Here is a 23,952-nt window from a genome sequence, read left to right as displayed (position 1 = left end):
AGCCTCCCTTGATCCTTCAAGCTTGAAAAAAAATCCTCCAAAGCAACCTTAGCTATTCTCCAAAATGAAATATGACTACCAAAACAATTACTTGAGAGAAGAATTTCTTCAAGGAATAACCAACTCCCATTTTTGAAAACTTGCATATCATTTATAAGAAAAATCCCTCTATTCCACTATCTAGAAATTTTAATTAAAAAAAGAGATTCTTTTCCAATATTGGACTCATGCAAATTGATTAAACTTAGTGGGGGAGTTACATGCAAGGTGGTGGAGATTCATCTAGAAGCTTCTTATTCTTCCTACAACATGTGCCATAATTGGGAGTGGAAAATAAATAAATAAATAAAAATAATTATATTCTCCAAGTGTGTGTGTGTGTGTGTTTATTATTATTCTTTTATAACAATTATTTAATCATTTTAAATAGCTTAACCAAAAATATAATAGAATTGTATTTTAAATCCAAAAGTGATAAAGGAGGGTTGTGACATCCTCCCCCCCTTAATTTGTGCATCGTCCCGATGCACCTATTGAACGCATCCAAAAGAGTCTATAGTTCATGATTAAACAAAAAAAGAAACAACTATTGCATTTCTTTAGTATCTTCCCACGTGGCATTCTTTTCATCATACTGGTCCCATTGTACTTTGCACTGATCAGCCTCTTTGTTGCGCAATGGGCACTGGCCCCTCTCCAAGATTTTGAATGGATCTATCATTATTCCTCCCATTTCCTGGACCTATAAAGCATCCCAATTCAAAATGTGTTTCTCATCAGGTACATACTTTTTAAGAAGAGATACATGGAAGACATCATGGATTCGGCTCAACTGGGGAGGTAAGGCCAACCAGTATGCAACTGGATTGATCCTTCCCAGTATTTCAAAGGGTCCAACATAATGAGGTGCGAGCTTGGTATTTTTCCCAAACCTTATGGAACTCTTGTGTGGCCTAACCCTTAGGAAGACTTTCTCTCCTACCTCAAACTCCCTTGGTGTTCTGTTTTTGTCTGCATAACTCTTCTATCTATCTAAGGCTTCGTTCAATCTCTACCTAATTTCCTTAGTTTTTCTTTCCATCTCCTTCAACATATTTGGTCCAATAATTATTTTATCTTCAAGACTATCCCAACTCAAAAGCGTTCGACATGGTCTACCATATAATGCTTCGAAAGGTGTCATTCCCAAGGATGTTTGATATGTATTATTGTAAGCAAATTCTATCAGAGGTAGGTACTCTTCCCATTTCTTCTGTTGGTCCATGCAATACATGCGAAGTAGGTCTTCCATAATCTAATTTGTCCTTTATGTCTGACCATCGGTTTCAGGATGGTATGCAGTGCTAAAATTTAGTTGAGTTCCCAGAGTTGCTTGAAGAGTTGTCCAAAACCTTGAAGTGAATCTAGCATCTCTATCTGATATGATTTTCTCTGGTATTCTATGCAACCTAAATATTTCCTTAACAAAATGCCTAGCCAAGGTAGGTGCATCATTCGTCAGGTTCCCTAGTATAAAGTGTGCCACCTTAGTGAGTTTGTCAATTACCACCATTATTGTATCATGCCTAAAAGGTGACATGGGAAACCCTTGCACAAAATCCATGCTAATAACTTGCCACTTGTGTTGAGGTACATCATGTAATTGTAACAATCCAGCTGGATGTCTATGTTCTACCTTTACTCTTTGACACTCCAAACATTTAGCCACATACTTGACTATGTCATTCTTCATCCCTTGCCAAAAGTATAACTTCTTTAGATCTGCATAAAGTTTGTTAACTCCTGGGTGCCTTGAATAAGGGGCATTGTGAGCCTCTGACAAGACTACTTCCCTTAAGTCTCCTGAATTAGGAATATAGATTCTATTATTGTGTCTAAGCATCCCATCCTCATCCAATGTATACCCTTCAACCTTAGGATTAGTTGGATCGTGTTCTAACGTCAATTTGACTTGCTCATACCATGGGTTGTGACCTTGCTCATCCATCACTTGCCTTTTGAAAGAAGTTTTGAATGTTGCTATAGTCATCAAGTGTCTCCTCCTACTCAAAGCATCTGCCACCCTATTTTCCTTCCCCTTAATATATTCAATTTCAAAATCATATTCACTTAGAAACTCTAACCACCTTCTTCATCTAGCATTTAAGTGGGGTTGGGTAAAGATGTACTTTAGTCCTTGGTTATCTGACTTTAACTCAAAGGGCTTCCCTAGTAAGAAGTGTCTCCATTTCTATAGGGCATGCACAATCGCTGCTAACTCTAAGTCATGGGGTGCATAATTAACTTCATGAGTCTTTAGCTTTCTGGATTTGTAAGCTACTACACCTTCATCTTGGACAAGTACTCCTTCTAAACCTTCAATAGAAGCATCAATTACAACTGTGAAGTGTCCATTCAGATCTGGTACTTTTAGAATGGGTGCTGACGTTAGTTTCCCTTTCAAAATTTGGAATGCCTTATCACTTTGTTTTGTCCACACAAACCTTTTACCCTTCCTTTGTAATGAGGTGATGGGGTTTGCTATCTTAGAGAATCCTTCCACAAACCTCCTATAGTAACCTGCTAGCTCCATAAAGATTCTTACCTCTGAAACATTTTTAGGGATCGACCATTCTACTATTGCCTTTATTTTATCTGGATCAACTGCTATTCCCTCCTTAGATATTATATGCCCAAGGTAGTGAATCTTTTCCTCAAAGAAGGCACATCTTGACAATTTCCCATATAACTTATGTTCTCTAAACCTTTGCAAAACAATGTGTAGGTATACTAAATGTTCCTTCTCATTCCTAGAGTAAATGAATATGTCATCTAGAAATACCAAAACAAATTTATCCAAGTAGTCATGGAGTACACTATTCATTAGGTTCATAAATGCAGCTAAGGCATCGGTTACACCAAAAGGAACTACTGTGAATTCATAATGCCCATATCTAGTCTTGAAAGCTATTTTCGGAATGTCTTCCTCCTTAATTCTGAGTTGATGGTACCCTGACCGGAGGTCTATCTTTGAGAAAATTGCTGCTCCTTTCATTTGGTCAAAAAGATCCTCTATGCAAGGTAAGGGATACCTATTCTTTATGGTGACCTTGTTCAACATCCTATAATTGATGCATAGTCTTAAGGTTCCATCCTTCTTCTTAACAAATAAGACTGGAGCTCCCCATGGTGATACACTTGGCCTTATTAATCCCTTAGCTAAGAGTTACTCTAATTGCATTTTGAGCTCTTGTAATTCAGTTGTGTTCATTCGGTAAGGTGCCCTTGATATTGGTTCAGCTCCTGGTAGTACTTCGATAGAAAAGTCAAACTTCCTTTTAGGGGGTAAGTTGGGTAATTCTTCTGGAAAAACATCCAAGAATTCTTTTAAGAAAGGGGTATTTTCAAAGGTTGGGGTATTTTCCTCCTTCCCTTCATCAATTTCAACCATATAGATTAGGCCTCCTCTTCTCCTTTCCTTCTTTAATTGCATGGCTGAGATGGTTTCTATATTAATGGGTTAAACTTTCCTTGGATTTTGACCTTTTTCCCCCCATCATCCAAACATTCAACAGCTTTGTTATAGCAATCTACATTATCTTGATGGTCTGTTAACCAACTCATTCCAATAATTACATCATATAACCCTAGGGGTGCCACATAGAGATCTACCCTTGTTTAAAACTCAAGAAATTGTACCCTTGCCCTCGGCAAACACTTAGTTACTTCCCTAGTTGCCTTATCCCCATATTGAACCGTCCATGATGACTCCATTTGATTAACTTTTAATGCATATTTGCTTACTAATTCAGGTGAGATGAAACATTTAGATGATCCAGTGTCAATTAGAATTGAAATTGGTTGTTGAAATTGGTTGTTCAAATAGTGTACTCGTAGTTTCCACGAGAACATTCTGGTATCTTCCTCTTCGGTTCCTAACTGCCGCATGAATCCTTTGCTGGGGCCCTTGTTGGGGTTGATTGGCCCTAATCTGTCCTTGCATCCTGGGATACTCTCTAGCAAAATGGTTTTCCCCACACATGAAGCATCCACCTGGAGGACCCCTCCTACCTTGATTCGTAGGGGGATCATTCCTTGTTTTGTTGGCCCTGGGTGGATAAGTTATCCTGTTTTGTTGGTCATTCCTGTTATAGTTGCCTCTATTATTATTGCCCCTATTATTATTATTATTTCCATTCCTCTGATATTGATTAGGAGGTGGCCTTCTTTCGGAAGAATTATTCCTTTGACCTTTGTTGAAATTAGTGTTCCCATTGAATTCCTGCTTCCTTTTAAATGAGTGGTTCCCATTATAGTTCCGCCCTGCTAGTGTTTGAATCTTCCTCTCTTGCCTTAGGGACTTTTCAAGTACTTCGTTCATGTTTTTAGGTCCATGCATGTCAACCTCTGCCCCTATGTTGGTATTTAGCCCCAAAATGAACTTCCTTGCTTGGCCTTCTTCATCTTTCTGGTACATAGGTACATACTTAAGCAATTTGGCGAACTTATCCCAATATTGTTGGACTGATAGGTGCCCTTGACTTAGATTATGGAATTCTGTCACTTTCTCATCAAAGAACAATTAAGGGAGCCACCTCTCTCAGAAGTGGTGAATAAATTGATCCCATGTGACCATATCCCTGCTATACCCATTTTGTTCCTTGGTGTTGGTCCACCAACTAGCTACCTCCCTTGTGAGTTGGTAGGAACCCCATAAAGCCTTGGTTGTTTCGCTAAAATCTCTTAGTTCAAAATACTTTTCCATTTCATTTAACCAATTCTCAGCTCCTTCACCAATTTGCCTCCCATCAAACTTAGGAGGGGTGATTTTCTTTAAGTCCTTGGAGAGTTCCAATATGTTATTTTCTTTTCTATTACCCATCATATTCCCTTGATTGCTACCAGGGTTTCCATTTTCGGTACCACTTTTATTTTCAAAGTCATTCTGCCTTTCCCTAAGGTCCTACATTGATTGTTCCAAGAAGTTGATTTTATCTCTTTGTTCGGTTAGAAGGTCGATTATAGCTTTGACCCCATCTTCATTATTTCCTGGGTTGTGTCGATCCTCTTCATGGTCTTCCTCATGGTTTTCCTCATGGTTTTCTTCCCTTTGACTCCTAGTACGTCTTCCATTACCCCTTCCTCTTCCTCTTCCTCTTCCTCTTCCTCTTCCTCTTCCTCTTCCTCTTCCTCTTCCTCTAGCCATTCTAGGTTTTTACTTGAAAGTTAAATTATGTAGTTAGTTCTTGATTTAGGATTTTAAAATTTAATTTCTACCATTGCAAAACATTCCATTAGTTATAAAAATTGAAGTGAGCACAAGGCCTAGATTTGAACCTTTGCTCTGATACCACATGTAATAACCCACCATAATTAACTCAACAAAATTGACCATTCTTTTTTTTTGTGTTTAATTTAATCATTATGTTTGATTCAATCGCATACTTTGGGCATCCATCCATTTGGATTAGGCATTCATCCATCCGGGATGAGCATCTAACCATATGGGTTAGGCATTTGTCCATACGGGACATAAGATTTCATCTATCCAATACGGGATAGGCATCTACCCATATGGGGTAGGCATCTATCCAATTGGGATAGGAGGTGCTCTGGCAAGAGACTTAGACTCATTGGAACCATTCGGGTCCTGAGCCACTCACTAAGTACTACACTCTTCTAACAGGAGTGCACTGAGGTCGCCGTCCTTAGGAGTAATTAAATAACATAATGCAAGCTTGAATTCCGCCTCGGAATTTGGCTTAAAGCCTCGGGAAGTCAAGCGAATCCATATGGGATTCCTTCTGAGTATGCATTGAATTAATTTTTCCAATTTAATTATCTTATCCTTCAAAATAGGATTCTTACTTAATCTTTCTTTTACCAAGCCTAGACCCCACCCACGAATGCCTGAGTACGAGGGACAACTTCATCTCAAGACTGCCTACATACCTGCTTCGGCACGGGATCAAGGTGTAAAGTATGTAGTTCTATTTTCTACTCTATGGTTTGATGTAAACTGATTAGTGGGTACGCAACCCTTTCTAGGGTCAATGTCCTAGACAGTTTCTCTGTGGTTGCTACCCACGATGGTAGCGCTTAAGCAAAGGCTCAAGATGGCCTATTGCTTGTGGCCTAAAACAACTAGATCCTAATTCTTATCATGAGCGTCACCCTTGATCAATTGTCAATCGACAACAATTCTTTGAGATTAAATCAATTTCATAAAAGCATTTCACTCATCATCCCTATAGGGGTTTACTATAGTTTAACTTAGCGAATGAAAGATCGTTTTAGAATTATCTTATTAAATTATCGATCCAAGGAGGATTACCCGCCCCTTGGATTTTAACTTCCAAGTGTCCCTTATTACTCCCCGACGATTTATAGGGACGATGCCACAGACGTCGTTGATGTAGCTTTATTAGGCGTTAAGTGCAATAGTTCAACATGACGACATTACCCGTAAGCGTGACCCAGAGGCACTGTATATACCGAACGCTATTAGGTTTTGGTTTTCCAAGTTCCTTTATTTAATTTTCTAACTTATGATAAACATCATGCTTGGAAAATAATTATGAATTGAACGCGTATAATTAGACATTGCAAAGCTCAATTAATTGAAATAACTACTTGATGAATTACATGGAATAAAAATCATAACTAACATTATTTATTATTCAAAACTTGAAGTATAACTTTGCATAATAATAACAATTAGGAAACTTGCATAATAATAATTAAACGTGAAACTTGCATGGAGATGGAAATGCTAATAAATGTAATCAATGTGAAGCAATTTGCATGAGGCGAAGGTAGTGTAAGTTACATGTGAGAATATCGCTTATAAAGCCACTAATCCCAAAATAGAATTTAGCTTCAAATCATTTAATATGGATTAATTGCTAAGTGGATTAAAAAAAAATCTAATTATAAAATTTGGTATAATTTAATTACAATTTATAAATTGCTAAAACTAATTTATAAATTTAAAAAAATTTATCCAAGTTTAAAATTTTAATAAACTAAAATTATATATAAAAAAAGAATTTAATTAACTAAAATTTTATACATATATAAAAAAAAATCTAGCAAATATCATTTGCCATAATTTAAAATTTGATTGGCATTAATAAAGGGGCCAAGTGGGAGTGGGACCCCATGGGTCCCCTCCACTACCCTGCGGCCACTGCCGCAGCAGTGACCACAAGCTAGTGGAGGGTACTGTTACGGTACCACTCCACCTGCGGAGTATTAACTCCACTTGCGAGCCCGATATCCCGTACGGAGTGCTGGATACCGTGCACCCAAACAATAAGGAAATTTACTTTGCATAAAAATTTATAAATACTATATATATATATATATATATAGTTTCTAGTTTTAATTTATTTAAGCACAGAGAGTAGAATTTAACCAGTATATGAGAGATAAAATATTAATGTAAACAATAAGGATTTATTTATAGGAGTGAATAACACATAGAGTTATTCACAGAGGGATTTATTCCTTAGTTTTCAACTATTATTTTGAGAGAGAAGTAGATAACCAGACACAAAAATATTAATGGAACTAAATGAGAATATCACAGAGAATTATTCACGACGAAATCTATTCCTCCATTTCAACTAATTTTCACAGAGAGAATATATAACCAGATAATAGAAAAATATTTATGGAATCAAATGAGATCAAGGATTCATTCACAGGAGATATATTCTTCAATTTCAACTAATATTCACAGAGGAATTTTGATTCAACTATTATTCATAGAGAGATCTATTTAAAGAATGAGATTCAGATTTCCATTCGAAAAACCAGAGAGATGAATTAGAGGGAGGAAATACAGATTGATCTAATCTAATTCTCAACAAGGAATTGAAACAAGATTCTTTTTTTCTTTTTTTTTTCTTTTACTAATCTAATACTCAACAAGGAATTGAAACAAATTGATCTAATTCTCATCAAGGAATTGAAACAAGATTCTTCTTTTTTATTTCCTTTTTCTTTTACTAATCTAATACTCAGCAAGGAATTGAAACAAATTGATCTAATTCTCATCAAGGAATTGAAACAAATTGATCTAATTCTCATCAAGGAATTGAAACAAGATTGATTTAATCTAATTCTTAGCAAGGAATTGAAACAAGATTTTTACTAATCTAATTCACAACAAGAATAAGATGCATGATTCAAAATAAAATAAAACTAAATTAAAAGAACCTGGATACTTGCAATTGATGTAGAATCCCCTATGAATCCTTCAATTAGCCTCCCTTGATCCTTCAAGCTTGAAAAAAAAATCCTCCAAAGCAACCTTAGCTATTCTCCAAAATGAAATATGACTACCAAAACAATTACTTGAGAGAAGAATTTCTTCAAGGAATAACCAACTCTCATTTTTGAAAACTTGCATATCATTTATAAGAAAAATCTCTCTATTCCACTATCTAGAAATTTTAATTTAAAAAAGAGATTCTTTTCCAATATTGGACTCATGCAAATTGATTAAACTTAGTGGGGGAGTTACATGCAAGGTGGTGGAGATTCATCTAGAAGCTTCTTATTCTTCCTACAACATGTGCCATAATTGGGAGTGGAAAATAAATAAATAAATAAAAATAATTATATTCTCCAAGTGTGTGTGTGTGTTTATTATTATTCTTTTATAACAATTATTCAATCATTTTAAATAGCTTAACCAAAAATATAATAGAATTGTATTTTAAATCCAAAAGTGATAAAGGAGGGTTGTGACAGCAGGAATGTTGTCTTCACATCCATTTGCTTGACTTCCAAGTCATAAGCTGTTGCAAGTGATACTAAGAATCGAATGGATGCCAACTTAGCTACAGGAAAGAATATTTCACTATAGTTAATTCCCTCCACCTGAGAATACCCCTTTGTGACCAACTATGCCTTGTACTTCTCAACACTACCATTTAGACCCAATTTCTTTTTGAACACCTATTTACATCCAACAGGTTTTTGTCCTTCAGGAAAAGGTGCCAAATTCCATGTATAATTCTTCTTTAATGCGAACATCTCTTCATTCATGGCTTCCATTCAAGAATTAGAATCATGCATTACCCATAGCCTCTCTAACAATCCTAGGCTCATCAATGTTAGCAATCAAAGAAAATATACAACTGGAATCCAAAATAAAATACCCAAACCTTTTTGGTGAATAACCATATCTACCAAGTTGCTACCTATCATGGGTAGACCTCCTTAATCACTGAGGTTGAGGCTCTTGCTCTTCTTCAAAACTTTAATAGCTTCTTAAGCTCTCCTCATTATTAGGTCCACTTAGAGCTCATAGTTATTATTTCTTAGGGGTAGAAGAAATTTGAACTACCTCGTCCTTTTGTTTCTCTTCCTTCTCTAGCTGTAAATCAATTATGGAAGGTTTCAACTCATGAAATATCTCACTTCTACTATAGAGAATCTTCTTTGCAACTGGATCCCAAAACTTGTAATGTTTCACACTGACACCATAGCCGATGAAGATACACTTAACCACCTTTTTCTTCAAATTTGATCTTTTTTGACTTGGCAAATGTGCATATGCCTCACAACCAAAGACTTTAAGATGTCTCAATGAGGGATTTTTACCAAACCATGCCTCCATGGGTCTCTTCTCAACCAGTGTTGAATTAGGAGATCTATTAATCAGATAACATGCAGTAGCTACAACTTCAACCCCAAACTTCTATTCAAGCCTAGCACCACTCAACATACTCCTAGCCCTCTCCATTATTGTTCTGTTCATCCTCTTCACAACATGATTTTGTTGTGGGTTGTATGGAGTTGTCTTGCGTCTCTCAATCCCATGGTCTTTATAGAACCTATCAAACTCTATTGAACAAAACTCATCGCCATTATCAGATCTCAAATACTTACTTTTTCTACCAGTATGGTTTTCAACCAAGGATTTGAATTCCTTGAATCAACTAAAAACTTTAGATATCAAAGGAACATTAACAAGACCAAATATATCTCAATGAATATAACCCAAAACCCCAGAAGGCTTATGATAATTGGAATAAAAAGAGACACGGTGTTGTTTACCATAAATAAAATATTTTTAGAAATCAAATTCGAAATTAAAATCATCAAGACCTTCAACAAGACTCTTATTTTTTAGGGATCTAAGGCCCTTCTCACCAATGTGACCAATTATCTAGTGCCATAACATTGTCTTGCCAGATCGGAGCTTCATCTCCAAAGCATTTGTACCTTTAGGTACCCAGAAAGCATGAACATCAGATGTTGAAACAACAATCTTCTTTTCTACTTGATTTGATGATGAGGATGAAGAATCCAAAGAACTCTTCTTGGAATTCATAGAAGCACTATTACCCTAAAATGTACGTGCATCTAACTTATACAAGGTGTCAATCCAAACACCCTTAACAAGCACCATATAGCCTCTTGTCATCTTGCATCCACCTTGTGAGAAAATAACCTACACACCCACACCACTCATCTTACTGACTAAAAGTAAGTTTCATGCCAAACCAGGGATATGCAATACGCCATCAATCCCCTTCACTCTACCATTAGGGAATCGGATCTTAATTCTTCCATGAACAACAACCTTCAAGTGAGATTCATCACCTAGATATATCTTCCCTCCATCAAATTCTCCGTACTTCAAAAACTAATCTCTGTGAGAGGTCATGTGGAAAGAGGCACCTGAATCTATCAACTACACATCTTTCAATGCATGTGTTGCCTTTTTCCCTTTTTCTTTCTTCTCCTCCTTGCATTCTTTTTGAAAATGACCAGATTTGTCATAGTTCCAACATTTTTCCTTGGACTTTTCACTAGGAGACTTAGATCTCCCTGGAGACTTGGATTTACCCTTCCTATCATTTTTCTTGCCTTTCTACATCATTCTACCACAAGAAACTAGGGTCTCCTTAGCCATCTCATAAGATCTCCTTTGCATCTTTTCAAACAACAACAAATAAACCACATTTTCCATCTTGAAAGTGGATGTTGTGCTTCCAATGGGCATCATAAGGTGATCCCATGAGTTCGACAAAGAACATAATAAAAGCATACATTTATTTTGATAATCAATCTTGTCATAAACATAATTCAGTTGAGCAACCAAAATATTGAATGCTTTCAAGTGATCTACAATGGATCCTTCTTCATCCATCTTTAGAGAATAGAACCTCTTTCTTTGGAAAAACTTATTTACCAACTTGGATTTCCCTTGATAAATATCCCCAAGATTTTTCCAAAGTGGAGTTGTAGCCTTCTCCTCATGGACATTCAGGAGCACTAAATCAGCTAGACAAAGTCTATCTTTTTTACCCATTTTATTCCATTCATCTTACAGTGTATTTTGAGGTTTTGTCTGTTGGAATTAAGGAACACTGAGAGGGGGGGGTGAATTAGTGTTTCACAATCTTTAACTTTGTTAAAATGATCACTTAACCACATAGCACATATCAAGAAAGGAAAGATGCATAAACATAAAGCGAATATTCACAACACCACAACACCAAGATTTTTTACATGGAAACCTAGTTAAGGGAAAAACCATGGTGGGATTGAGACCCACAATATTAATATACTCTGTGAGAAGTATAGAAATATTACATAGGGGGATGCACATGCATTCATGCACACTACCTAGAGATCATTGCTCAAATTCCAATAAGGGCTACAACCTTAGAAGGCTCACTGCCTTACAAATCTACTACAATAGATATCTAAAGTGTTTGAACTAATAAATAACATCTACAAATGCCAGGAAATGGTTCTGGTTAAGCTCATATATCAAACTGCACATTCTACAACTCACACTGCTTTGATATGTTTTTCTGCTACAATCCGGAGCACCAATCTTCCACCATCGCACAAGGAACTACACACATTTGATTACCAACACTCACCACATAACTACCGATATATAAAATGACACTATCAATTGCTCTTATATATCCGTAACATAAAATTTGATCTTCTACATGTTGGCACAAAAACACATAACACACAAATGAAACATGTAATATCAAGTCGGCTCATTCCGAACTCCAATGCACATGTGAACCAAAACAATGTCGACTACGACATAGTATGGACCCAAATCACCATTGCGAACATGAAACACCTCCAAGAATTATGCCTCAAAATTCTGCAACACGCCACAACCAACATCAATGTCACATAACACAAAGAACACCATCAAACCAAGAAAACATCATTAACACACATGATGATCAATGCGAAACACCAACACAAATAGAAAACAATATGAAAACATCCACAAAACATCATGAATTACTACAACAACAACCACAACATCACTACTTACTAGAATCTACATCATCATTATACCGAACCTCAAGAACACTAACTCAACTGACTGTCAAACTGAAAGATACACTTGTGAACATCCAAACCACCAACCATCAGAGTTGAGGATACACCAAAATGTCCCAAACACTCTGCCAAATCCACAAACAAAGATATTTCAATCCTAAAGCAATGCAGAGCAAAATCTAGAACATTGAACAACACTGAATAATGAAAAACTAATTGCAATACCAAATCACGTAACTTGATCAAATCACCATGCAGATCACTGAAACTTCTGTTGAATCAACTACAGATACTTATCTCAAAATCCTTTAATTCACACCAACTCATCAGAAACACACTGGCCAAACCAACATACTTAATCTGACTGCAACACTGAAACACATAGAGGAATATGTTGACATCAATGACAAAACATTGTTTCAACAAACTTCTCAACAGTATCCAACATTGTCAAAGAAACCAAAACCCATAGATCTCTATCCACAAGCATGTCCTCCATTTTGAGTTTCCACAACTCAAAATTGCTACCAATAAATTTATCCATCTCCATTCTACTAGATGTGCTTGCCAAATCAAACCTACAAGAAAAGTTATGGAATCTTCCTCTGCAAAACTACCACTAAAACTAGATCAACACAAAAAATCAGTTTATCCAACAACAATAACAAAGTTGGCCAGACTTTGATACTAATTGAAAGGAATCCAAAGTGCGAAATAGCACTTTCAAATGCTAAATCTAGTAGGAGAGATGATGTAGAAAATTTCTTACAAATTCTTAAACTATTGCAGATTAGATAAACACATATAAAATCAGATTTAAACAAATAAAACCACAAAACCAAATATAGTGGGAAAACCCTTTCAAGAAAAAAACCCGCACTCCAAAAATCCATACTCAATTGTATTATTAGAAACACCAATACTTACAATACAATGCCTAGAGCCCATACTCTTTAAAAGTAAATACAACAACAAAGAATTCTAGAGAATTTTGGGCACATAAAAGCTTCTTAAAAGATATCCAACCTATCATACAAAATACACAAAGGAGCCACATATTTATAAAGTTTAACACAAGTGGACACCCATGGTTTCCAAAACCAACTACAATGCCAAAGAGGTATGTGGTGTCATAAAGAACAACTTGTTAAACCCATGACATGTTGCACATAGCAACTTCCAATGCAACAATGAATGATTACTTCATAATGGTCACCATGCCACATGCAACACCTACCTCATGCCACTTGTCGAAAGTGAACTCCACCATAAATATCATTTGCCAAATAATTACTCTCCATGACTCTTCCACTGAACTAGTAACCATCATAGAAATTGTCATAGTTCCAATATAACAACCTATGACACTAGTCCCCTAATTTTAGAACTTCCAAAGTGGGTGCAATGAAATAAATAAATAATAGTGATGCTCTGCAAAAAGGATTAGAAAATCTGTTTGATGGCAACACACACAAGAGCACAAGAAACAAACGTTAGTGTTAGCAACAAAAGATTATCCTAAACAGGCATATCAAGAGAGATATTAAGCATGAAATAGAAAGCATATAAACATAGAATGAAATAGCTAATCAAGATGCTCATAGTTGCTCCTCCCTTGTTCCTCTCCTCTCCAAGTCCCAAATGAGTGTAGCTCTCAGCTTTTAGCTCTAGCCATGGATGCCATATGGAGATTCAAGATAGTTGAATATGATAAGCAAATACTATGCAAGAGTAGATAGTGATGCTATGAAAAAGCTCTATGCTAATGCCAGTATAACAACAATACTCTAAATGCTTCCTCTTTTGCTTGAGGAGAAGGGTTCTATTTATAGAAGAAATGGGGAAATGAAGGGTTAAGATTGAATGGTTTAATCAAGGGCCAAGTTTGAAAGTTGGGGATCCATGTGCACAATTGGCACCAATAAAATGGTGACAAGTGTCAACATAGGATTGGGTTGAGAGAAGAGGTTGGAGGCATTAAAGGCCTGAGAAGACCTCAAGGTTATCTAGAAGGTAAGGGTCAAGTCTAAATTAAGATTACCCATTGGATTAAGAGTTAATCCAAGGATAAACCTTTGTGCAAATGATTAAGAGATAATCATGGTCAAAGCATTAAAGGCTTGATGAGACCTTTGGGTTGGGTAGAGGTTGAGTCAAAACAAATGTTTTAACCATGTGGGAGGGTTTGAGGTAACCATTAATGGTTATTGGAGACTTTGGGGATTAAGTGGTTGAAGGTTGAAAGCCTTCAATGGTTATCAAAGACTTTGAGGGTTAATTTGTTGAACACACAAAGCATTAATTGCTTTTCAAAGACTTTGGAGTCTTTGAGAAGTGACTCCAATTTGCTTAGGAATGTGACAATATTTAGGGGATGGATTAGGCTAATTAGGAAGGGTTTAGAAGAATCTAGAAGGGGTTTAGGCATACAAGTGGATTTTGTAGGAAAATGCAAGTGGGAGAAATTTTGGTATTTTCAATTAAAATAAAATCATTTATTTCAATTAAATGGTGTAATTTGCATTTGGATAAATATTCAAATAAATATTTATTTATTTAAATGAGAAAAATGAAGATAAAGCATTAAAATGCTTGAAGACTTTGAGGGAAACCATTAAAGGCTTGAAGACTTTAAGGAAAACCATTAAAGTCTTAAGAAGATTATAGAAGGAAGCCATCAAGTTTGAAGACTCTAAAGCCATCAAGTTTGAATACTTTAAGGGAAACCATTAAAGGTTTCAAGTGGGTGAGGATAAATAGGATTTTAAATAAATAATTTATTTAAAATAGTTGTGCAACTTGCTTTTGTAGGAAAATACAAGTGGGTGGAGGATAAAGGTGATTTAAATAAATTATTTATTTAAAATAATTGTGCAACTTGTATTTGTAGGAAAATGCAAGTGGGTGGAGGATAAAGGTGATTTTAAATAAATTATTTATTTATTTAAATGTGAGAGGTGGGATTTTGGGGGTTTTAAATAAATATTAATTTATTTAAATGTGAGAGAAGATTTAATTAAATAAATATGATTTATTTATTTAATTAATGGTCTGAATTTGGTTAAGTGAATTAAATCAAATAAATTAAATAATTTATTTAATTAATAGGAGAAGAGGGTTAAGATGAATTAATTAAATATATTAATTTAATTAATTATTAATTGATGGTTAAATAATCAAATAAATATTAAATATTCATTTAATTAAGTGGACAGATTTATGTGACTACAAATAGCATAAACATGTTTTGACTCTAAGGTTGAGACACCTTAATCCCAACATCACCGACCTACAATAATAGATTTATGATTTCTAGTGGTCGAAAAGTGGGTAATCTCCATGCACTTTAGCACACACTTTCCCAATGGTCTACATGACCTTTTAATATACTTTTCCTTTGATGCAAAGCCAAAATAACATTTCATAAATCACAATAACTTCAACTAAAATCTCTATTAACCTGTGAACACTCATTCACTAATTCACAAAACTAGACACATATAAATCACCTTAAACTTTATCAATAATCAATCACACATATAAGTACCACTAGAATTACAAATTAAACTACTTAATATAGTGAAGCATGTCCTCTTTGCCTAATCATAGGCTGTCAACTATTTTCTAAACATATTATTTACCATAAATTCTTATCTTTCTAGACACAATGCAAATATGTCATAAACCCTTATAATGCCCCTACACCATTTTCGTTATTTAATTTGTGTTTGTTTATGATATGAGTTACAAGTAGTATGAGACACATATAAATCACCTTAAACTTTATCAATAAATCAATCAATCACACATGTAACTACCACTAAAATTACAAATTAAACTACTTAATATAGTGAAGCATGCCCTCTTTGCCTAATCATACATGTCAACTATTTGCTAAACATATTATTTACCACAAATTCTTATCTTACTAGACACAATGCAAATATGTCATAAACCTTATAATGCCTCTACACCATTTTCTTTATTTAATTTGTGTTTGTTTATGATATGAGTTACAAGTAGTATGCTTTTAAAGATCAATCCCTTCTCCTTGACTTTATTTGGTAACATCCACACAAGAATGATATCATCTCTATATTATTTTCTATTAAAAAAATTGTAGATTTATTTAACATGTATATATTTCCTTTTTTTAAAACTATAAAATCATAATCTAAGTGATGAATTTTTAAATTAACTCTAAATCATTAAAAGTAAAATTAAGTCTATTTATGCAACCTATGACATTAGCAAGACCTAACTTCTAATTGAATTCCTTACATTTAAAAAACAATCACATAAAATAAAATAATATAATCTTAAATATGATAAATTTTTTGAAATAATAATATAATTCTATCAAATAAATTATAAATTAAAAAATACATCTAACAAATTCTACATTTTATTTTTTAAAATATAAAAATTATCCATTAAAACTTTAAATCCGATTACCATATACATACTATTCAAATATTTGAGTCCCAGCGCCTGGCCGATAATTAAAGCTAAACCAAGTGTACCAAATTTCTTTATAACCGACCCGAAAATCCTAATTTTTAATTTTTTTTAAAACATTACTGGGAGAGAAGGATGTCAAATTCAACCGTCACCGGTAGAAGAAAACATTAAAATAAATTCAATGGAGAAAATGAAAACATTAAAATAAATTCAATGGAGAAAATGTCATTAGCGTGAAATAAATAGAGCCAATATCAATGGACAAAATGGTTGCTGTGGATTTGATTCTGTTTGTAAATATCAATGGACAAAATGGTTGCTGTGGATTTGATTCTGTTTGTAAACTGGTTATGGTTTAGGTGTTAGTCCACGTCTTCCGTGTCATAATAGCATGTGTTGGCTACAAACAATTCCTCCACCAGACCATTGAAGCCATTGGTATATATACATGATCTTTTGAAGACACAAAGCCCAGGAAGGAGGGAGCAATCAATTGATGAATGGACGGTAATCACACCATCTCATCCGGGTAAGAATGTCAAAACTAACAAACTCAGAGCTCCTTCAAATTAATTCAAACCGCAATTCTTTCGGATTTACTTTTCCTCCCCTTTTGTATATCAGTGCGGGTCTTGTTCTTTTAAAACATTTCGGGGTTTCTTGTTCAATCCACATTGAGTTTTAAGTGAAGCATATAGCCCACAGATCTTGTTCTCTTCCTTGTTTTGTTTGGGGGAAATTGTTTCCTCAATGAAGAAATTGTTAGCAATGTACTTGCTGATGTGGTCTCGACTTTATTGGTAGCAATGTGCTTGTTGATGTGGATTCCATCGACTTTGTATTGATATGCATCTCGGTTCAAATTTCAGTTGATTGGAATCAAGGCTCAATCACTAAGCAACACTTGTTAGGACCTCCGAATTTCAAGCTTGCTAGGGGGAGTTTTCTGTCATGGATGCACAACGGTGTCCAGAGGCCAGGCGATTCCTATGACACAAGAATTTTATTAATAGGAATAGTAATCACTCAAGCTTTGCAAATCATAAAACCAGATAATATGACCTTTATTACAAGGCAAGAGGATCAGCCCTACTAAATTGGGCATCCACTTCCAATCCTGTATAAATGCCTAATAATGTCAAATCCCAGATAACTATCCACTTGAGCATTCAATTTTTATAGTTACATAGTACTCCTGGAAGGTCTTTTGTCCATGCCTCTTTGTACTTGGAAAGAAGTGTGAGGGCTACCCAATTGGGCATCCAATCTCAGTCAGGTCTAACTTCCGGGTATTTGCTTCCAATCATATCTATGCGCTCAATCGGGGATCACACGCGATCAAGTAGAACTACCCAATAGGACATGTTGCCCAGAAATTAGAGTGATTAACTTGTTATGCAGTAAACATCATATATTCTTAGGTGGAATGTGTTTCTTGTTAAATTTCAAGCTGAAAGGCTCTTGTCAACAGCGGGTGTCCATTTAATGAGGTTGTTAACCTTTCTTTTACCCTCAACTTAGATGCAGACTAGGAGAGTGTTCTCTATTGGCTCTTTCTTCTTGCAGATTCTTTAAGCAAGGACGCTCCCTTTAACAAGATTGTTTTGTATTCTATGGCTTTTATATGTTTGACTTTCTGACACAGTATTCATTGGGGTCTAATCATCTGTTATTTGGTTCTTGTGCACCTGGAATGTAGTTTTAGATATATTATTTTTGGTCACTTGGAGTTCTTGTAAGGGACTAGCAATTTTAATTTGTTGTAGTTTAAAATTTTCATCCCTTTGGCCTGCTCTGGTCATTTGTGGATATCGATGTAATTTCTTTCTTTCTTTAATATTCTGCCTCTATATAACGTGATCTAAATGTGACAAGTACAGTTGCATATATTCGCACAACTCTAGATATTTGCCCATTATTTGTGTGCATACAGTTGGCAAAATTTGGACATATGAGTCCATTGGGTTTAATTTCTAAAATTCAGGAATTAGGGCAATTGCTCATGTGCCTCTACCATAAATGAATATAATTTAATTATAAAATTTTATTGAGAATAATTGGTTTAATAGTCAGTCAATGTGACCTCAAGTCTGGCAGACATTTCGTTTTAAATCTCAGTACGACTGGTGATTTTCTCATTGAAACATAATTTTTGTAAAGGGGCAGGTTGATGTGACTACATAGCAAATAGAGCATTGCCTCTCCAACTACTGACATTAACTAACAAAGCAGATTCCTAATGCAGCAAAAATTTGATATATTATACAATCGGCTGCAGAGATGTTCTGTGCCATGGCAAGACCAAGTGATAACATCAAAATAACTGATGCAGAGAAGAAAAGCATATTATATAAGAGAACACCATGTTCTTGAATCATCTAGCTTTCTTGTCTCCTCGAATAAAGATAGTGCTGCAAAACAAACAGGTACAATTACCTTGCACTGTTATGCAACCAGGAAATTATCCATTATTTCTATCTTCTGAACCAGGACAAGTGGTAAAATAATTGTTTTGTTTTGTGAGCATAAGTTGCACTCAAATTTATTCTGGAGGACCTGCTGCCTTTCATTTTTTGTGGTTGCCTCTGGAGGAATCTGTTACATAAGCATCCATTGCATTCAAACTAAGTTACTGGTTCAGCCCCTGCAGAGCCCCGATCCCTGTCCGGTCTGGCCCAGGTTTGGGGTCCAGATTTGGTTCCCTGTGGGTTTGGGTAGGGACCAGGTAATTCCCTACAGGTCCGTCCCAAGCACACGCAGGTGAACCTTGGGCAAGTTTGACTAAGGCCATACAATTATTTATTCACTGAGTTCTCTTTTTCCGTGATGTCTACATAAATGCTTTTAGTGATGATTATCATTGATCATAAGATCTGTTTGCCAAGCAATGTTGGGGTTCCTTCAATTTCCTACCTACAGTACTGCGGCAAGAATAAATATTATTTGACAATTTCTTTTTTGTCACATGGGTATAATTTTCATAAGCTTTTTCTAAACTATTCCTCCATAATCTTCCAATAGCTCACATTTTGGGTATTCTCCTTCAATTGGTATTGGGTTTAGATGCTTTTCAGTCAGCATTGGCTCAAATTGAATGTTTTGAGATCTTTTTTCCTCTTGACCATTGGTCAACAAAGATGGTTGTTCAGCATTGTTGTAATATTATTCTCTTTATGTCCTCATCTTGCCAAAAGATTTCATCAATTTTCATTCAACTCCAATTGTCCATCGTGTTACAATTCATTTTCCTTCAACAACATTGGAATTCATCAATCTATGATGCAAGGTTTTGTAACTCTCAAGTTTATTTTCTTCCACTGCTCCTAAGCTAGGAACAAGGAACTCCATTGGCACAAAGATTTCTTTCTCATATATTAACTACAATCAGCAGGATCCAGTCATTATTTCTAAGGTTGTATCATAAACCCAAGCTTCATTGCTCAACTCTGCTTTTCAATACCATATCATGCATAATAGTAATGGACTTCAGTCTTGAACTACACCGTAATGATAGTCTTGTTTGATGCCTCAATCTGTTCATTGACATTATTATTTCTTAACTTTAATATATATCATGACATTCAAGTTTGACTAATATTTGACTACTAATTTAGTGGTTTTGTTTATTATATAATATAAGATGCTATGTGTAGTGTATTTTGAACTTAATTACTGCTGCAAATATGTATATATCTCTGATTTTTATATGTTTTTTCTTAACTTTAATATATATCATGACATTCAAGTTTGACTAATATTTGACTACTAATTTGGTGGTTTTGTTTATTATATAATATAAGATGCTATGTGTAGTGTATTTTGAACTTAATTACTGCTGCAAATATGTATATATCTCTGATTTTTATATGTTTTTTATGAATGAACTCAAAACGAACCCAACCCCAAAATCTTTTTTGACCAAACCCACAAACCGAACCCTCTGACCCAAACCCGAACCAGTACCAGGACCGATAACTTAGTATAATTCAAATATCAATCTATAAGAAAAGATATCATTATCTTTTTTAGTTAATCTCTGCACACATCCAAAGGATTTTTAACCTTGGTGAGCTAATTCTAGTTGTTTTGAGTGGCTTTTTTTGTTCACATTTACCTGCTTCTTACTATTTTCAACTTTTTAGCAGCTTCTCACTTTAATCTCCCTTGATCTTTGCTGAGTTTGTCTATACATGTATTGCTGTTTCCTGAGCTCTTTGTCTGTATTCTCTCTTTCCCTTCATTGCTTCTCTTGTGCAGATTTTAGCAGCTATCTGTTTAAGAATATCTCAACCATTTACAAAAAAAAAGTTATTAAGTCAACCTTTTCTTTTGTGCCTTCAGTTTTCACCTCTTAAAGCACTTCCGGCAAATCCTAGACTTAGATATTTTATTTGAGAAATCAGCCTGTCCCTAAACTACCATGGTACCTTTCCTATGGTAATTGATCACATGATACTAAAGGTAGAGAATTTAGGTGCCACAAGTCAGGGTAGGAGCACAAATTTATAAAAAGTTGTCCATCATCTTAAGATGTTATGTTTAGCCACATAACTTCAGACAAATTAGATCTTTTCAATTTTTTTTTTACTTGTGGCAGTTAAGATTAAGATGAAAGGTTCAATTTATAGACAACTATTGTTACTCCATTTGATCAAGTTCATTATTCTTCAGAATTGGAGAAAGTGGTTGTCCAAATAAATATTAAAACAAGGGTCACTCTAAACAATACAAGTGTGCATGCCTTTCTTTCAACTATTGTTGCTCGAATTTTAAAGTAAATTCTTCTTTAGAACTAGAGGAAGTGATCCTTTAAATAACAGCATAGTCACCTCACTCAAATATATTTGTGGATTAGTCCTAATGGCACACGGAAACATCTGAAATCAACAGATTTGGTTGCTGTGATGTGATTTTATTTTTATATTGGGTGAGGTGTAGACTCTGAGTTGTGCAGAACACAATATTCTTACATTTGTATTATTCTTGAGGAGGATTAACTAACCATTATTCAAGCTGTATTTGTTGGAAACAGAGTTCTGTCATGACTACTAGAACAAAGTTCACATTCCTATATATGTATCACTCAGGAAATTCTATCGACCTCCCCTAGGTGTTACCTTTGTCTATATTTTCATCTATAACTTTGCCTTCATGTCTTTGAAGAAATCAATATGAGAAGCCAGTTCTGTCACGACTACTAGAACAAAGTTCACATTCCTATATAGTATATATGTATCACTCAGGAAATTCTATAGATCTTCCCTAGGTGTTACCTTTGTCTATATTTTCATTTATAACTTTGCCTTCATGTCTCTGAAGAAATCAATATGAGGAGCTAAACTAGTTTACCATTACATAGAGATGCATGTTTATTGCATGGGCTATCTTAACATTTAGATATGACGACAAAGACTTTAACAGATTTATCCTTTGTTTGCTTGAGTTTCATATTCTTCATCAAATGTGTTTATTTGATTGTGTGAGATTTTGCCAAGATCAAGAGCTCAATGAAAAGTACAATAGAGAGACAAAAATAGATGATAGGAATAAACTGTATTTTATCAAGATGAAATACTAATCAACTGGATCATCAATCAAATACATACAATGAATATGAGCCTGCTTATATAGGCAAGGCTATATGGGTATGTGAGCACACAAACATGACATGTGGCTCAATGAGAAACAAGTGTAGGTAGGAAATAGGTGTGGTAGGTAGGAGAAACAAGGATAGGTAGGAAATAGGTGTGGTAGGTAGGAGAAACAATATAATATTCCACATGAGGTGGATCACCCACCGAATGTGGAATGTAACAACAAGATAAGACTGCAAAAGGGGGAAATTCTCCTACACACACTATCCCAATGTGGCACAAACACCGAAGTGTCTCATACCCAAACTACTATGATATGCATGTACCTAAGTAAACTTAAGTAAGGTTTAATAATATCCAACATGAATAATTAGTTACACCAACACGCCCCCTTAAGTTCAACTTAGGGGAATGCACTTAAGTCTACAATGCAACTAAGCAATGCAAGATGGGTCTCAGCTACAAGGCCATGTTAGGTATCCATGTAAAAATGCAAATGCACGCAAACCAATGCAATGAAATCTATCATAAAGCGGGGAAAGAGAGAAAAACCCAATGGGAAAAAACCCTCCCCCAAAAGAGAGATGAAAACTATATACAAAGAAACTCTCATAGAAGTATGTGAAGGACAAAACCCCATGTGAGGAAAAAGTCCCCCCCATATGAGAGAAGAAGAAGAGAGACTAGGTAGCCCCCCTTCAATGTAGAATCAACACCAATGGTAGAAGCGCGAAGATGAATGAAGAAACTGCTCCACGAACGTCGAACAACTTTCCTCCCCTTAGGAAGAAACAAAACCAAAGGTGTATCCATGAAGTCTCCCCAATCATGAAGGGAAGATGTAGGAAAAAAACTCATGATGAATGGAATCTCTGAAAACTGCTCAAGTGTCCCCATGTCGATGTTGAAAGTTACCCCCTCCAAAGGTGGTGAACTACTCCACACTGCTGAAAAAGGCACTCCAAGATCTAGTGGAGATGTATGTAGAACAGTATCCAAAGACTCACATGTTTCCTCAAAGAATAAAGAGACCTCCGCCAACTGTTGTACAAAAGTATCCACAATCATATCAACCTCGAAAGAATGGTCATGTAGAGAATACACAAGAGGGTCAGAGTGTTCCCTCACAACAATCGAAGAAGGATCGTCCTCATTGAAGAGAAGATGAATGTCATCAATGATGTCTCCCAAATCAGCAATGTAGGACTCCACAAACAAACCTGCAATGTCTGTCAAGTAGGCATCCCAATCAACTGAAGGTGGAAGACAATGAATATCCTGCTGCACTAAATCACAAGAAGGCAAAACTGTTGCACTAGCTGCATCATTAGGTGCAATAGGTGACGTGATATCAATAGGAGGAGATGAAATGCAAGGTGCAAGAACGGGGTCACATGTGAAAATCCCCAAGTTCAAGTACCCAAAGTTCTCAAAATCTGAATCATCAACATAGGAAGAATCAACCTCATCAATAGGACCAAAATGTGAAAAAGAGTACAACCAAGATGCATAATCAACCACCCCAGTCGCAATGATAGCTCTAGTCTCCAAGTCTCTAATGATAACTGAATCAGGT

The 23,952-nt window shown here is 35.3% G+C and overlaps 1 protein-coding gene across 1 annotated transcript in view; it reads left to right on the top strand.

The window, feature by feature from the left end:
* The first annotated feature begins 16,984 nt into the window (after positions 1-16,984).
* The window catches only part of LOC131048983 (F-box/kelch-repeat protein At1g16250), a 40,849-nt gene continuing 33,881 nt past the window's right edge, over positions 16,985-23,952 (top strand). Inside the window, exon 1 of the mRNA XM_057982975.2 lies at positions 16,985-17,311. Within this exon, the coding sequence (XP_057838958.2) occupies positions 17,283-17,311 (29 nt within the window). The 5' untranslated portion in view covers positions 16,985-17,282. The remainder of the gene's footprint in view (positions 17,312-23,952) is intronic.

This window comes from Cryptomeria japonica, chromosome 4, assembly GCF_030272615.1.
Source record: "Cryptomeria japonica chromosome 4, Sugi_1.0, whole genome shotgun sequence".
NCBI lineage: Eukaryota > Viridiplantae > Streptophyta > Pinopsida > Cupressales > Cupressaceae > Cryptomeria > Cryptomeria japonica.
Note: the sequence above shows the minus strand (reverse complement) of the source record. Positions and strands in the feature narration are given on the sequence as shown.